Genomic DNA, 15,503 nt, shown 5'->3' on the forward strand with positions numbered 1-15,503 from the left:
TGTGACATTGCAATGGCAAATTATGAACAGAGTTCAGAGCAGATAGACTCTCTCCCTCTCAGCTGCTATAGGCTCTCTCTCTCAGCTGCTATAGGCTCTCTCTCTCTCAGCTGCTATGAATTTAACATTCTTGCTTGGTTAAACATGAACGTCAAGTATGTGTGTGTAATGAAAGCTGGTATGAGCTATGAGAGTCAGCGCCTCACCAGCCGCAAACCTCACCACACGTCGCTGTGATGCAGCATGTCAGAGAGAGAAGAACAGCGAATCGATATCGATACTGAATAAAGGACTTGAGTCAGAGGTTGTGGCGTTTCTCTCAGTGTGTGGTTTGTTTGCATCCTGTAGATCATATGACCGAGCGTTTCTTAATCTCTTCATGTAATGAGTTTCCTCCTTTTTGCTATGCAGATTAATTCTGGGATTGGGCTTGATCCAACGTAACGGTGTTTGGTTGACTCTAATCTCCTCACCCCATAATTCTTAAGCAAAATAATTATTTTTTTTATCATGATCTAATCCATCGTGAATGAGGCCGCGGATTAGGAATGTGCCCTTGGCATGCATTTCAAGCGTGACTCTCCTCCTTCTGACAAACCCAAGATGACCTTCCTCGATGCTCTGCTGTTGGATGATGCTTCCATCTTCATGCCCTTGTTTGTTTCACCTCTAGATACGACTAGCCTCACGGAATTTAAAACATGCAGCCACCAACCATGTAGTTGGAGAGGTTGGAAAAAGAGAGGGGTGGATAAAGGGAGTGTAAGATCTGTGTGTTTGTGCCGTTTGCAAGAAGGTCAGAAATTATGATCTATTCTTCTATACACAGATGAAGCAAGACAATTAGGGAAAGATACATAGCAGATCCTTGTGTCAAACCAAATGCATCATAAAAATCAAACACATATAGATCCTTTATAACTGACCAGTCTGCTTGATCTCTTCTTTAGGCTCCCACAGCACAGATGAGTGCAGAACAGACCATTCTAAACAATGCTCCTACGTAACAGAGAGTCTCATCCATCACTACGAGATGAATGGTCTCTGGGCTGATGAGGCAGGTCTGTGTCAACAACCTGTCAATGAAGACAAATGAGAATGGAGAGTGACTCTTGAAGATGCATTTATCTCTCTCTCTCTCTCTCTCGCTCTCGCTCTGTCGAGCTCATCTGAAAGACTGGCTGAGCTAAAGTGCCCTCCTAAGAAGTAAAACTAATGTGTGATTCTTTGACACATATGCTCAAAAACTCATATTAGCATAATTATCATCACGTTTAGGCCTGAAATGAGTGCATATACATTCCAGATTAAAGCCCAGATGGAAGGTAGAATTGTCCAGGGGTTTAAACTGAGATTAAATCACTGTTGTGTGACACCATGTAAAACTGATCATCAGCTTTTTGTGGCCAAAATAAAACTTTTTTTTTCCAACTTTGTGAGAAAAAGATCTCTTCAGAAAATAAGGTTGACAATAACTTGTTTAGTTTCCCAAACTGAAGCAACAGAGTAGCCTAATGTAAGTCCCAACCGGGGAGCTCACATCCCCTGGGGGTGCGAGATAACCTTTATTGGGTGCGAAACCTTTGTGCACTTTATTAAAAATAATAACTAAACTCATGTAAATGTTTAATGGCTAAACATTTACATTCATTTATTTATACATTTTGCTAATACCCTTGAACACTTTAATGGCAGATCTTACTTTTGTAGGGGTGCACGGCATAAACAAATTTGGGAACCCCTGTGCATTAGCAGAATCCTACACATCTCATCTTTTCGTGTTTATCTTTCTACCCATGCAGATAATTGGGATAATCCCCCAACTAAACAAATTCATTTATAAACTAAATTAAAATAAAGTTCCCCCTTCTTTCATCATTTTCTTTCGGCCTGCCCCGTCAGGTATCCCACACCAAACCAACCTTCACAAAATAAAGGCCCCCCCAATTCTTAAAAAAACCCTGTATTCTTTCTGAAACAAAAGTACAGTGGTAGTAGTAGTAGTAGTAGTATTCTTCCTGAAACACTTTGATCCATGTATTCCATAAAATGAATGAAAGTGAAGAGCTTCGGTGAAGGGGCTTGCCATGCACTCTGGATGCTCTATCTTTGTCTTGCAATAATAGAGTATTAGATGTTCATTCTGAGCAGCTGCCTCATTGCACAGCTATTGCAAGTCAAAGACTATCCCGGCGGCATGGTGACCGTGCCACTCAAAGCAGCGCTTGTACAGCTATGGGGATTTTTGCGCGCTCAAGTCATGCCATCTGAGACTTTTAATTGGGCCCGGGCCGCCGCAGGGGGGGACAGTGGACGGCATTCCTCCGCTGCCTGCGTCCTGATGTGTTGCGCCTCGCCGCGTGCACGGCTGCAGACTGTGGATAATGTCCCATCCACGCGCAAACCGGGGCGGCGGGGGGTTCCTGTGACTGACCAGTGTCGCTGACGCACTGTATGTGGTGGGACACTTTTGAATACAAAAATCATATAGTTGGGGGGCTCACCAGGAAAGGCGGTAGCGGTTCTGGGGAGAAAGCTGTGCCATATCTGCTGAAATTACGCACGGCGGGTGCGCGCAACGGCGGAAAGACGAGCAGAGCTTCTTCCCGAAGAGACCTTTTCTGTGACTGGGACAAGACAACGGTCATATTGAGGACGCACGCATAAGAATCGTTGAATCGATTGTCCTGGCTCGGAATTGTGCTGATTCAGGTAACGGTCCCCTTTCAGCTTCTCAGTGCATCGATGGAGGAAGGATAGCCTGTGCATGAATATGCGAGCACACGTCATAACGTGGATTATCTGTCCTAAATATGTGCATTGTTAGGCTGCAAAAAAAAAAAGGTAGTACTCTTCTTCTGACAGGACATTTTTTTTGGTCAGCCAATTGGCCTTCAATGTCCAAATTCGACCTTTCAAACCATAAATAATAATAATAATAAAAACGTGCTCGTGTACTGGTATGGAAGGTCATTGGGGTATGTTGCGTGTGAGACAGAGGGTTTACCAGGGTGAAAGCGGGCAAATGTCCTGATATAAAAAGCCTGTGCCATTGACGGAAGGCGGCGCGCAAAGTCCAGACCTCAGAGCCATCTGTCAGTTCGCTAATTATTTGATCCGGCTGCAAGTCTAAAAGCATGACGAAACGGATGGCTCTCTCGCTCTCTCTCTCTTTCTGTGCGCGCGCGCGCGTGTGAGCTCATAACACGCAAACCGGTGTGGTTTGATCACGTGTCAAAGAGGCAGGAGGTTTTCACTCCAGCTGAGAGAGACACCTGCTGAGTTCGCTGTGATTGAAGCCCCCTGATCATGGATTAGGTTGCTTTGTTAGGTTGGACACGAGACGCACGTCACGTCTGTGCACGTGAGTCAATTCAGTCATTATTTAGTTCATGAAAAAAGTGAACTCACAACGTCCCAGAATTGCATCTTTAAAAGGTTTAATCTGATCATCGAGAATTTCAAACCTTGATAGGGACAAAAAAAATAATCAGGAAAGTCAAGAAATCACCACATTTGTGAAGCTTTAGCGAGGATTTAAAAGTAATTATTTAAGTTTACATATTCGCTCTTTGATTGCCACTTATCATTTGAGAGGTTCTTTCATTGTGCCAGCAGCTCTGTTTTGCTCCTGTGTCCTCATGAAAGAATAAATGATCACCTCAACCCGAAGAGTGTCTCCTGATAAATCTGAAGTTAGAATTGCCTTCAGCCTCGAGGAGTCGTCAGGTAAACAAACACACTCGCACCCACACAACCGTGTATTCACATCACACACACACACACACACAGAGACACACACACACGCACCTGTTTTCACAGTATTTCAAAAATGATTGCAACAACTTCTTTAGTTTCTCAATCGCTCAACAGGATGAAGCGTCTGCTCTCACTGCATTTCCAGAATGTGCTGCTACACATGCATAACATTCCTCCCACCAAAACAGACCAGCCCCCCCCCCCCTCACCCCATAAACCTCACACACTATCACTTTAAGTGTGTTCAATTTTTCTACCCTGCAGCTGAGACAGGTGTTGCCTCTATTTCTGTAGGACCACAGCATAGTTAAGTTGAAGTAAAACTGCGTGTGCCCTGCTGCGCGTTGCAGAATGAATGTACAAGCATGTGCACAAATAAATATGTGAGAAGTATTATTTCTTGCAACCAAAGCATGCAACACTGTCTTTCCCTAAAGTCTACCTAGTAGAAGTACTTTAGAAGTACTGCCTGTCAGGATGTTTTACTGCAGTGGGGCCGGGCAATGGGACAGCAGCTGCAGCGATGCAATGAGAGAGTCAGGTTTCTGCTCTAATGCTAACAGTGTCCTGCTGTCTGATTCACTGTTCAGCTTTTAGAACACTGGCCTATATTTATAAGCAGTCGACACTCTCAGTTTTACTCCACCCATCTCTGATCTCCCTTGTCTTTCGCTTGGGAGGTAAGGCGGATGAATGGAGGAGGAATGACACGCTTGCATCGCTCGAGGCAGACGGTCGCTGAATGTTGAAGCCTCTAACCGAAATGCATGGATTTTCTTCGTCCTTAATCTGTGTGGATTCTGTTTGGTTTTAATTCTCTCGCCAGTTAGCTTTGGTCAAGCTTTGAGTTTTAGTTAGTGGCATTGCATTCGGCTTTGCTTTCATTTCAGCTGTAGTTGCAGAGCTGTTCACAATCTGACTGTATAATAACCTCCAAAATATCATGAGCGCGTCCCTGTTCCCGAGCAGAGGCGCTGAGACCTGTGCTCTGTCCAGGCCCGCATCCTACATGCCCCTTGTGACTTCATGCCATGCATGGTTATAGCCCACATTATCTCAATCCTAACATGAGAAGCGTATCTATTCCGCATCATAATTGGCCTCATGGCTGCAGCCAGGCCCTCTAATGCCCCCGCTTTTAGAAGGTTGCATCATCCCAGGATTCTCCACATGTGTTCCACAGCACCAGGGGAACAAACGTGGTGAGGCAGACACTGGTGAAGACAACCTGTCTGTGTCTGTCTGTCTGTCAGGCTGCTTGTCTGACTATCTCTCCATCCATACATCTGTCTGCTTTTCCTGCCTGCTGCGTTTGTCCTCACATAGATGTCCCTCTGTATTACTCCCCTGTCATTCACTCTGGCAGCTCATTACTGCCGTACATTACGAGGACAAGGCTCATTTATAAATCTAGCACTGTGTTGCTATGTTGCTGTGCCATATAAGATGTCCTCATAGTGTTTCATTTGGGGCCATTCTATTAGGTGGAGAAAGGCACCGAGCAACTGCCTGGAGGTCACTTTGTTTGAGCACCAAGGACTCTGCAAGCAATGTTTCTGAAAAAATATATACTGTATTTATTTTTAGAGGGAAGACATTAGCCTAGCAGCCTAGCATTAGAGGGATACATTGCTGCTTGCTCGTCTTAACGTTGTTTTAGCGAACATGAATTCTTCCTGAATTCTTCGACAGTTCAATATATATGAATGGAACTGTGTGCTTCCAAAGCTATTTCGTGCAGTTGTGCCAACTCATGGCTTTAAATGATGTCTCTGCAGGTTGATGATTATATGGAATGAAATAAAACTGAAAGCCACCGGTGGAAAACATGTGTTTCCTGGTCTCAGTTCTTAGATCTCTTCAGTTTTCTGATACTTTTATTAAATCGGTGTATTTCAGATGGAAAATCATTTCTTTTTTTTTTTATCCCACTCTATTCGCCTCAGAGCTTTAGTTAATTATCACATTTTCATAGTAAGAATAAGCATCAACAAAAACATCTTCCAGTGTTTTTGGGTAAATGGGCAAATTAATTGGGGGCGATATGTCGTATTGTTGTACATGGTCAATTCCAAATACATAATCACGGTAATAAAGTTAGCTTGAACTAATGGAAGCTCTTCAGCATGTTTTTGAATAAAAAGGGCCGCTCTGTCTAAAAGTACCACGTTTGATATTTTCTCAGGTTTTTTCTTCAGTATTGAACAAATATTCTTCTCAGTGCTGTTTTTGCAATTACAGTTGTGAATGAATAATTTCTTGTGTTTCAGTAGAGGTAAAAGATGTGGAGGACCTCTCCCAGACTTTCCCGGACCTTGAGCAGCGCTTACAGGTACACAGTGCATTATTAATCCTTATTAGAATAAACCTAAACTTCCTATTGTTGGAACAGAAGCTCACGAGATGAGAGGCGTGAGAGAATATGACAGAGATAACATTACATATTTTCATTTTCAGCAAAAATACAGAATCCTATCTTGGGATTCTAAACAAGACCTTATAAAATAAGATATTTTTGACTGTATATTTCAGTTGTATTTTTGCACCAATGGATGCAACACCAAAAATATATTTCCTCTTTCACATACAGTACACTTTCATTTTGTCATTTCTGATCTGCTTTTACAAACACTCACAAAGGAACACACTCTCAACTGAAGGTCACATCAGAGAAGGCATTTTGAAAACCATTCATTAAAAAAAAAAAGTTCTTCATATGGCAAACCGGAAACACGATCAAAACTACCATCCGAATTTATTCGAGGTGACTTAATGGTTAACGGAAGGAGCTTAATCTGTACATTAGTAGGAGATTGGGTTCAGTTTATCCACCCTGTAAATGAATACTTTTACTATGTGCTTTCACTCTGGCTTTAGTGTCGTCATTGCTGAATCCTCCAACAAGTGCCGGGATCACATATCATATGAGCCGAGTAGTGGCTGTAGGCACACATGAGAATGGAGGCTTCAATGATTGTGAAACCTTTCTGCTTATTCTGTCCATGAAAAATTCTAACTTCAAATTGCTATTTTCCAATCGCGATTCAGACAATACATTTCATAGAAGTGTAAGAAGCACAAGGTCTCAGGGTTCAGATCCCACCAGTAGGCCTTTCTGTGTGGCAGCATCTTTGGCGTCACAGACTTTCCTTTGACCTCTTGCAGCCGGTGCCTCCTTGCGTGTCCCTGAGAGAGAGCGCTCAGGTGTACAAGGAACACTGCAGGATGGCGAGAGATTTCCACCAGGTCAAACATGAAATCGCCATTCTTGAAGACCGCAAGTGAGTCCCCGTAAATACTTTTTTTTTTTTTTTAAATATGGGCGATATTGTCAGTGTGTCTTTATAATCTTTAGAATTGCTCCAGGTGCGCCGATCATGGCGGCGCATTCACCCCATGCCCTCTACCCATGCTCTGGGGCCCCTATGCATGTATGCATGATGTGTGTGTGGTTGTTTCAAGGGGCCCTTGTACTAGGGTGCAGATGTAATTTTGTTGTGTGTTTGCAGTGTAAAAAGTGTGAAACATAATGAGAATAAAAGCTAATCTTTATCTCGACAGCAAAGCAGTTTATTGGCCCAAACGTCCACCAGATGGCAGATGTTAAAACTCTCTTTTCTCAAGAAGACATTTGAATTGCTGAAATGCAAGTTTGATTTCAGACGAGTCTTTTCTTCTTTTACATTAAGCAACACTGAAGTTGTTAAAAGTTTAAATACTGCACATAGGATTTATTTGGTTTGCTTTCTCCTCGTATTTAACAGAAGCTGCGTCTCTGGTGGAATTAATATTATAACGACTTCTTGTGAATGAGACCTGCTGTGTGCTACAATTCACATGCTGCACTACGTTTACTTGTAAAACACATTTACAGCAGGCTTTGTCCGTTGTGCCCTCAGCAGCTGTGTGCAGACTTAGCACGGGGATTTTCAAGGCCCTTGACTTTACCCCAACATCACACATACACACACACACACACACACACACACAACCTGCGCCATTTGGCAGGTCCTAAATTGGGAGCAGCCGCCAGACTCTGATGCGATGAGCATAGCCTTTACTTTAGATAAGCACATGATGAATCCGGCCGGCAGAAACTCTTGGTTCTCTGTTTTCACACCGTCACGTATGCCAACATTCACTGGCATGTTTGTACACAGAGAGCGAGAGACACAGTAAATTAAAATAAAACTAGACATGTGTCTTTAAACGTGGGTTAGCTTTCATATAAAAAGATGGCGCAATTATTGCTGATACTGAAACTCAATTAGAAGATTGTATAGATTATATATATACATTTTATATATATTATATCTATATTACCATGGGGGAATGTTTTTATATTCTTTTCAGGATACATGCAATGGTAAAAGTCCTGCTTCCCAACATGAAGAAAATTAGCTATTGGTATCAGCAAGTATTGATTTGTGTTCATACACATGATGACGAGTTTCCTTTTGTAGTGTAGTGACTTCTTTACATTTTTCAGCCTCTCTGCCACACAAACATGCAAAACAACAGCCTGCATGTTCACAAGCGCGTTTCAACTGGATTCTAAAAAAAGGAAGAAGAAGAAAACTAGGATAGGCGCTCGGGCCTAAAAATCAACACAAAAGAAATCAATCTAAATCTCAAATGTGTAAATTCAGCTTTGGCTTGTTTCTTACACTGTCTGTCAGATTAAGTAGGCTGATCCCTTCCTGGAGTTTCACTGTCATTTGGGATTACAAATTGTGTACAATAATAAATAAATAAATAACAAGTAATAATATATCATTGGAGTCAAACATAAAATCGGACCTGGAAATTGATGACTTCTTACTGAAAAGTGTAGCTATTAAGTCACCACATATAATATTATGCACTTGTTCTTGATCACAAGTAAAGAAGTCAGTGATATAATCTCTACCTCACTTAGGCGTCAGCTGCTGGAAGAGTTGGTGGAGGATGAGGAGGTGGCGGTGGAGATCGCTCGTCTGGAGGAGGAGAACCGCACCTTGGTGACCGTCTACAATGAGCGCACTCGGCAGCTGGAGAGCCTCTGCCTGACCAGTCGAGCGCGCCAGGACGCCTCGTGACCTCTGACCTCCGCAGAACTTGAGACCTCCAAATATCCAGCTGATGCCGGGTCACGGCGCCAAGCAGAAACAAAGACTCAGCTAGTGCTTGTTCCAGACAGCAACAGTCAGTGAATCAGCTAATTACATGTTCATTCATGTCTGAGGCTTTTGTTTCAGCCACAGACATCATCATCATCATCATCGGTGGGATGTTGCTATAGTTATTCCACCGAGCTACGACAGAAGACCACTGGTTTTTATTTTGTGATCATGCAGAATTCTGGTCCCTATTATTAAACGTGCCATGAGTGTGGGGGGGATATTGTGATCTGTGTCTCAGGTCCTGTGGAGATCTTTTACTTGAGGTCTGTGGAGGGAGGCAAAGTTGGTATGATGTGGTCCAAATGTAGTACTTTGAGTATCCCACCCACTTCCCACCCCCCCCCAGCACTTACCATCTGAAGTCCCTGTTGTGATTAGAAAAGAAAAAAAAAAGGGAAATTGGATGAGTTTGTAGGATGGTTGCGGGAGTTAGAGCCCTTTGTGAGGAACAGCAAAAGAAGAAGGGTGATTATCCATTTAGTAATAAGTATACTTTCTGTGAAACAACGTTGTGATCCTTCTTCTTCTTTTCTTTTTGATGCAGTGTGTCACTCACCTGTTTAATGAGGAAGTGCACAGCTAGATAAACTGTTGCTCATCGTCCTTTAATAAAACAAGCCTTATTTCAACAGCGGCATCGCTTCCACAGTTTCATTTCTCCAAGCGCTTTCGTTGTGTTGTGCCAGACCGTAATGCTCTTACGTTGAAACAGGAAGTAGATTTTTTTTTTTTCATTAGCTCATTATGGAATTTTGAAACACTCACATCAGATTGGCTCATTCGGGTTCTGGCACGCATCACTCTTCCTCTTTCAAATCATATGGCATTGAAATCAGATTGAAATCAGTTCCTGGTAGTTGTGTTGTTCCTGATAATGGCTGATCGTGTGCGTTTTCCACACAGACACATTTAATCACCCCTTTTCTCTTTTTCTGACGCCACTATGGCAGTTATCCCGCACGTCACACATATCTGATCATATATACAGTTCAATAACTGGCTCATATCTAATGAAGGCCCCTTCACCGAAACAAAAGACAAAAAGAAAACTCGTATGAGAGCTAATATTAATTTATATGTATTCATTCACAGTCGTTGACTTATGTCTAGCAGGAAGACATGCTCCCCCTCTCTCTCTCTCTCTCATACACAAACAGAAAGACTTGAATTTGACCTCACAGAGAGATCTAGAAATGAACCAGCAACGTTGTTCGAACAAACGGATCACACAGAAAGCTGAGATTGTGGTGAATGTACAAAGACACACACAACAGACGACATTCCATTAAACACTGGGCTTGTGTTACAGACTTCCTCTTTAGTCTCTGAGTTGTATTTGGTGATTGGCTATGAAGGGGTTTCCTGGTCAAAGGGCCTGTTGGCTTTCCAGACAGATACAAGGGGCGGGATTTGTGTGGACGGGAAAACTGCTTGCTCACCCTATATCGGCATGAGTGCATGAGTCAGCGTTTGATCTGTTACACCCACAGTTGTTGCAACACACCGACACACACACACTCACTATCGCTCCCTCCCTCTCGTGTGCACACACACACACACACAGGCCATATGACTGAGTCAAGCTCAGTTTTTAGTTTGTAGCCGAGTTGCGATAAGGCTTTCTGGGAAATGTGGCCCCGTTGGACGGCATTCCTCTGAGAAGACCGTGCAGCAGCGCCTTTCTATCACACCCGAGGAAACCTGGATATATGAAGGAAGCTTTGTAAGGTAGGCGTGGGGGGGGGGTTTGGCAGTGTAACATATGCTAGGTATGGAAATGGCTGACTGTAAGAGAGCATGTGTGTGTGTGTGTGTGTGTGTGTGTGTGTGTAGATTCCCCGATGGCCACGTCTGCCCCCCGGTCCTCGCTGTTTACTTTTGAGTCGACAGTACATTCCTCCCATGTACTGCGCAGCCTGGATGAGCAGCGCCGCCGGGACGCGCTGTGTGACGTCACGGTGGTGGTGGAGGGCCAGAGCTTCAGAGCCCACCGCGCCGTGCTCTCCTCCTGCAGCGAGTATTTTACGCACAGGATCACGCAGCACGGAGCCGTCATCACGCTGCCGCTGGAGGTGAGATGCCGCCTCACGGCGCCGCACGAGCACACACACACACACACACACACACACACACACACACACAACGCCTCAAACAGCTCTTTGTGAAATTTGGAGTGAGAGAAATGACTCACAAGCGTTGCTTTCCAGCCATTTTTTTCTTTTACGATGTGAACACATTTGTATTACTCTTATTATGTGACATTGAAACCCTGAAAGTTCTGGTTGCAGTTATGTTAGAATGCATGTCAAATTTAGATGAGCAGTGCTGTAGAAAGCAATATTAAAATAGAAAGCAAAAGTTAAAAAAAAAAAAATGTGTTTGGTTCAGCAGGAGAAGGGACAGCACATTTCCTGCTTGTTTGTATAGCCAGAAACTAGTTTGTGTATTTTTCCACAAGCCCTTTTGCACACTTGAATGAAGATTCTTTATATCAGAGGACCTTCCAGTATACACTTTACATCTCGAGAAACTGCAATAATTATAGAAGCTAGATTTTTCTATGTCACACACGAAGCAGCACAGACGATACTCATGTAGGTGATTTACCCCCCCCCCCCCCCCCTCGTTTTCCACAGGTGACAGCGGCTGGCTTCGAACCCTTGCTGAAGTTCGCTTACACATCCAAACTTATTTTCGGGAAAGACAATGTAGTAGAAATACGAAACTCAGCTTCCATTCTGGGATTCAGAGACCTAGATGAAGCCTGCTTTGATTTCCTCCTCCCTAAATTCTTCTGCAGCAGCGAGAGCTCCGCCCCTTTTCCAAGAAGCGCATGCTGTAAGAAGAATTGCAAGGGATATTTATCAAAGGAAGAGCTTGGCGTCGTCTCTGACGATGCAATGCTAAACGAGAAAGCAGCGCGGCCAGTTGCTGACTCACCGTGTCAGCAAGACGTGGCTTGGCTCTGTAGCAAACCAGTGAAAAGCAAAACAGAAAGTCAAAACAGCCCAGACTCTCCTACACCTGTAGCCGAAGGCACAAATGATCATTTTATCCAGTGTCCAAAGTATCGCAGGCAGCTGGCTTGTGGAAAGGAAACACGCGTCGGAGAGACAACGGTCATCAGACATAACTATGAGCTCTCCTGCTCGACCCTCTCCGGCGGGGCCTGCATCAAACACGAAACGGAGCTGGAACTCCCTGATGATTTAACCTCAAATCCCAAACAGGGCAAAGGTGAGCCTGACAGCCTGTGGAAAACTGAAATACTTGGCAAGAAGACAGAGGCTGACGTCGGTGGAGGACAGGTTCATCAGGTCAAGAACGAAACCGTTGAAATGCAAAGAAAATGGAGTGAAAATGAAAGACGTATGGACCCAGATAAAGACAACCTCTCAAGCACCGGCGTGGCAGTCCCCTCCGAGCTAAGTCCAGCACCGCGTGAAGGGTCAGCGGGGTTACCGTTGCACCCGTCTTCCTTGAAGAGCTTTGGTGCGAGCCACACAATCTCTGGGTCACTGGGACATGAGAGGTTTGACACTGACATGGACACCGCAGAGGACAAGACAACAAGGGACTCTGGTGTAAAAGTATCCATTCATCAAAAGGCAGAAGAACATGTTGACGCTGAGTGCAAAAGGGCAGATGAAGACACTGGCTGCATCGAGGAAGAGCGCAGGACAGCTAATCATTTCAGAGATAGGGACATTGCGGAACGGGAGGTGGCTGAGCACCAGGCCAAGCAGCTGGGGTCTCGGGGCCGTGATGCCGGATGCTCCTCCGGAGCAGGCAGGGCACGTGCACGAAGCGCGCCTCTAGAGTGGCTCAACTTCCACGTCGACTTCAGCTCCGCAAGCACCAGCTGTCGCTTTCTGCAGGAGCTGGACCAAGGAGCAGCGCTGTCTGAGTGTGAAGGGACATCTCAGTCGGGGGTTTCGTCCCTCAACTCGGGAGAGGATGGGGAGTCGGAGACGGAAACAGAAGGCGACAGCGAGTCCTACGCCAGAGAGAGGGCCAAGCAGGTGAGCGACTGAGCTGCGACTCCATTGCCCCCCCATTTCTCTGGCTTCTAACTCATTCAGCTCGCATTAATCTACATCAATATACGCCAGTGAGCCCAACTGTAGATTACTGCACCATGTTTGTTTTAGATACGAGATTTAGGTACAGGTGTGTGTGGGTGGGGGTGTGTGCATCTTGTTATTCAGGTCAGAGTCCAGTTCATCAGAAATTGACAGCTCAGCTTGTTTTGTAACCAATGACTACAAACAACATACACATCATTGCCACACACACACTCACCGACTGACAGCACAATAAGTTTGCAAAGTCACGGCCATTTCAGAAGAGCAAAGCAGCCCTTTATTTAATCTAGATTTTAATCTCGATGAAGTAATCTGGAACATTTCCTGTCACACATTGGCGGCGGCAGCCATCCACACATAAACCCACGTCTACTTGTAAAGATAACGTCTCAATTTCAGAGTCGATCATTAACAACATGGTCAAAGCGTAACTATCTGCACTTTGCCTGCGTTTAGACATTCCTTTCACTTTGCCAGGCTCCATTTTGATTTGTCATAGTTGTCAATCTGTATTTTTAACATTTGAAAAGCGACCATTTGATGTCGTGAACATCTCTAATGCAACCGATTTGTGGTCCCACGCCATTTCTGATGTCATGTATAATATATAGAAGAGCGTTTCCTTGGAGACGCAGCGCTCAGGCTGTACTTGCCTGTGTTTCTGTGTTTCTCAGGTGCAGTTGCCGTTCTCTGTGGACTGGATTGTGGATCTGAGCAGAAATGACTTCCAGCAGCTGCTGAAGGAACATGTCTTTACACGAGAACAGCTGGCGTTTGTCCACGACATGAGACGACGCAGCAAAAACCGCCTGGCAGCCCAGCGTTGCCGCAAGAGGAAACTCGAGTGCATACATAATCTGCAGTGTGAAATCAATAAACTGGTAAAATAAATAAATAAAGACCTTCTTTTTTTTTGGAGTTTCTTATTGTTTACAGACGTGCTCATCAGATTGTATATTGTTTGTGTGTGTGTGTCTCTGTGTGTGTGTGTTGCAGAAGGCAGAGAGGAAGAAACTGGTCATGGAGAAGAACCAGCTCGGACAACTGAAGGTGAAGACGTGTCACAGCGTCTCTGCCTTGTGTCAGAGGGTCTGCAGTGAAGCCAGCCTGCAGCCGGAGCAGCTCCAGGTGTTGAGCAAATACACCGCCCCAGACTGCCCTCTGTCCTCTTTCTTTCCTCACATAGATGCACTCCTTTCACAGTGCCAGTTGCCAACTCAGGTCCAAGCTCCGCCCCCGGCTGGTGTTTTGGGACGTGATGAGCATAGAGCATCTGAGGAAGCTCCATCCATCTCCAGCAGGGACACAGTTACAGGAAATAGTCCACATTTGCTTTAGTTTAATACACATCCAGCTCACCTGTAAGCTCATAGTTCACCTGCATTCACAGGCTGCCAAGTAAAGCAGTGACATATTTGTAATCTCATCATACTATGACAATACATGCTGTCAGCGGTGCATCCCTCCAGCCTGTATGGAGTCTAATTGAGATTGTGTGGCAGGTAGGCTTCATCCTGCACAACTTCTTTTTCTAACGCTTCCCATTACACAGAAAGACAAACAACCATTCCCATGCAGATTCACACCTACGAGTCGTTGAGAGTTTCCAATCCACCTACTGTATACTGTAAGTGTTTGGATGGTGTGAGGAGGCACCCAAAAGACAGGGGACACGGGGACATATGCTGGACACGTCAGGAATCACTTCCAGCTGTCGGTCACGCCATTCATGACCGTTCATAAACCACCTAATGGGTCCAGACATATAAATGTGTAACTGCAGCTTGTTGTCTAGTTATAGGCTGAAGGTACCGTCGCACAACTCAGCTGGGTGCATAATTATGTTCATGTTCTGACTTTATTTTAGAGACAATCACATATTTAACCGTAAATCCAGCAGATAATTGGTCTATATTTTTGTCTTATGCGTATCAGGATAACAACACTTCATTCCTGTACTGTAAATATGTATTTTTTTCTACTATTGTTCAAAGACACAGTTTGATACAGCTCTCAGGTCCTCCACATGCAAATACCTCTTGCAAACATTGTCTGCCGTGCAGAGCAGACAACTCAACAAACAGGCTTTACAAAGAGTGTTTACCCTCTGGTTAGGCTGTCGTATTTAAGCCTGTCATTGTGGTCATCTGGCCACAGTGACACAGCTCTCGAGTATTACCTTGCCTTGTCTCAATAAATCATACCGTACACATTTTTCTTAAGTGCTGTCTTCAATGAATCACATTTGTTATTCCTTTCTATGAAGCTATTCTGTTCTTTACGTCGTCTTTCTTCCAGTTGATATTGGCAGAATGGCTTTCTTTCAATTATTCCTAATGATGATTTTCCCCTGTGTGATGTTTGCATTTAAATTTTCATTCATGATGATCATCAAAGAGTTCATAAAAATATATTGTAAAATAGACATTCACAGATCAGGTGGGCCACTGCAGCGATTTTATAAGGACATTGTGAGTAACCCACAATGTATGCAGGA

At 44.3% G+C, this 15,503-nt stretch overlaps 2 protein-coding genes across 2 annotated transcripts; both read left to right on the forward strand.

The window, feature by feature from the left end:
• The first annotated feature begins 3,287 nt into the window (after positions 1-3,287).
• On the forward strand, positions 3,288-9,548 carry map3k7cl (map3k7 C-terminal like). Its single transcript, XM_068744565.1, has 5 exons — positions 3,288-3,364; positions 3,619-3,729; positions 6,030-6,091; positions 6,925-7,040; positions 8,678-9,548. The coding sequence occupies exons 2-5, from the start codon at positions 3,654-3,656 to the stop codon at positions 8,835-8,837; spliced, it is 414 nt and encodes a 137-aa protein (XP_068600666.1). The 5' UTR covers positions 3,288-3,364; positions 3,619-3,653; the 3' UTR covers positions 8,838-9,548.
• A 987-nt stretch (positions 9,549-10,535) lies between these two features.
• On the forward strand, positions 10,536-15,211 carry bach1b (BTB and CNC homology 1, basic leucine zipper transcription factor 1 b). Its single transcript, XM_068744559.1, has 5 exons — positions 10,536-10,649; positions 10,755-10,993; positions 11,558-12,943; positions 13,681-13,887; positions 14,003-15,211. Exons 2-5 carry the CDS (start codon positions 10,763-10,765, stop codon positions 14,342-14,344), a joined length of 2,166 nt encoding a protein of 721 aa, XP_068600660.1. The 5' UTR covers positions 10,536-10,649; positions 10,755-10,762; the 3' UTR covers positions 14,345-15,211.
• The last annotated feature ends 292 nt before the right edge of the window (positions 15,212-15,503 follow it).

This window comes from Brachionichthys hirsutus, chromosome 10, assembly GCF_040956055.1.
Source record: "Brachionichthys hirsutus isolate HB-005 chromosome 10, CSIRO-AGI_Bhir_v1, whole genome shotgun sequence".
Classification (NCBI taxonomy): Eukaryota; Metazoa; Chordata; class Actinopteri; order Lophiiformes; family Brachionichthyidae; genus Brachionichthys; species Brachionichthys hirsutus.

Bases quoted from the DNA above. Each gene is read 5' to 3' on its own strand.
- map3k7cl (XM_068744565.1), top strand. From the start codon at position 3,654: ATGATCACCTCAACCCGAAGAGTGTCTCCTGATAAATCTGAAGTTAGA. The intron at 6,092-6,924 runs GTACACAGTGCA...GACCTCTTGCAG, and splicing joins ACCTTGAGCAGCGCTTACAG to CCGGTGCCTCCTTGCGTGTC. The intron at 7,041-8,677 runs GTGAGTCCCCGT...TACCTCACTTAG, and splicing joins GCCATTCTTGAAGACCGCAA to GCGTCAGCTGCTGGAAGAGT.
- bach1b (XM_068744559.1), top strand. From the start codon at position 10,763: ATGGCCACGTCTGCCCCCCGGTCCTCGCTGTTTACTTTTGAGTCGACA. The intron at 10,994-11,557 runs GTGAGATGCCGC...CGTTTTCCACAG, and splicing joins TCATCACGCTGCCGCTGGAG to GTGACAGCGGCTGGCTTCGA. The intron at 13,888-14,002 runs GTAAAATAAATA...TGTGTGTTGCAG, and splicing joins AGTGTGAAATCAATAAACTG to AAGGCAGAGAGGAAGAAACT.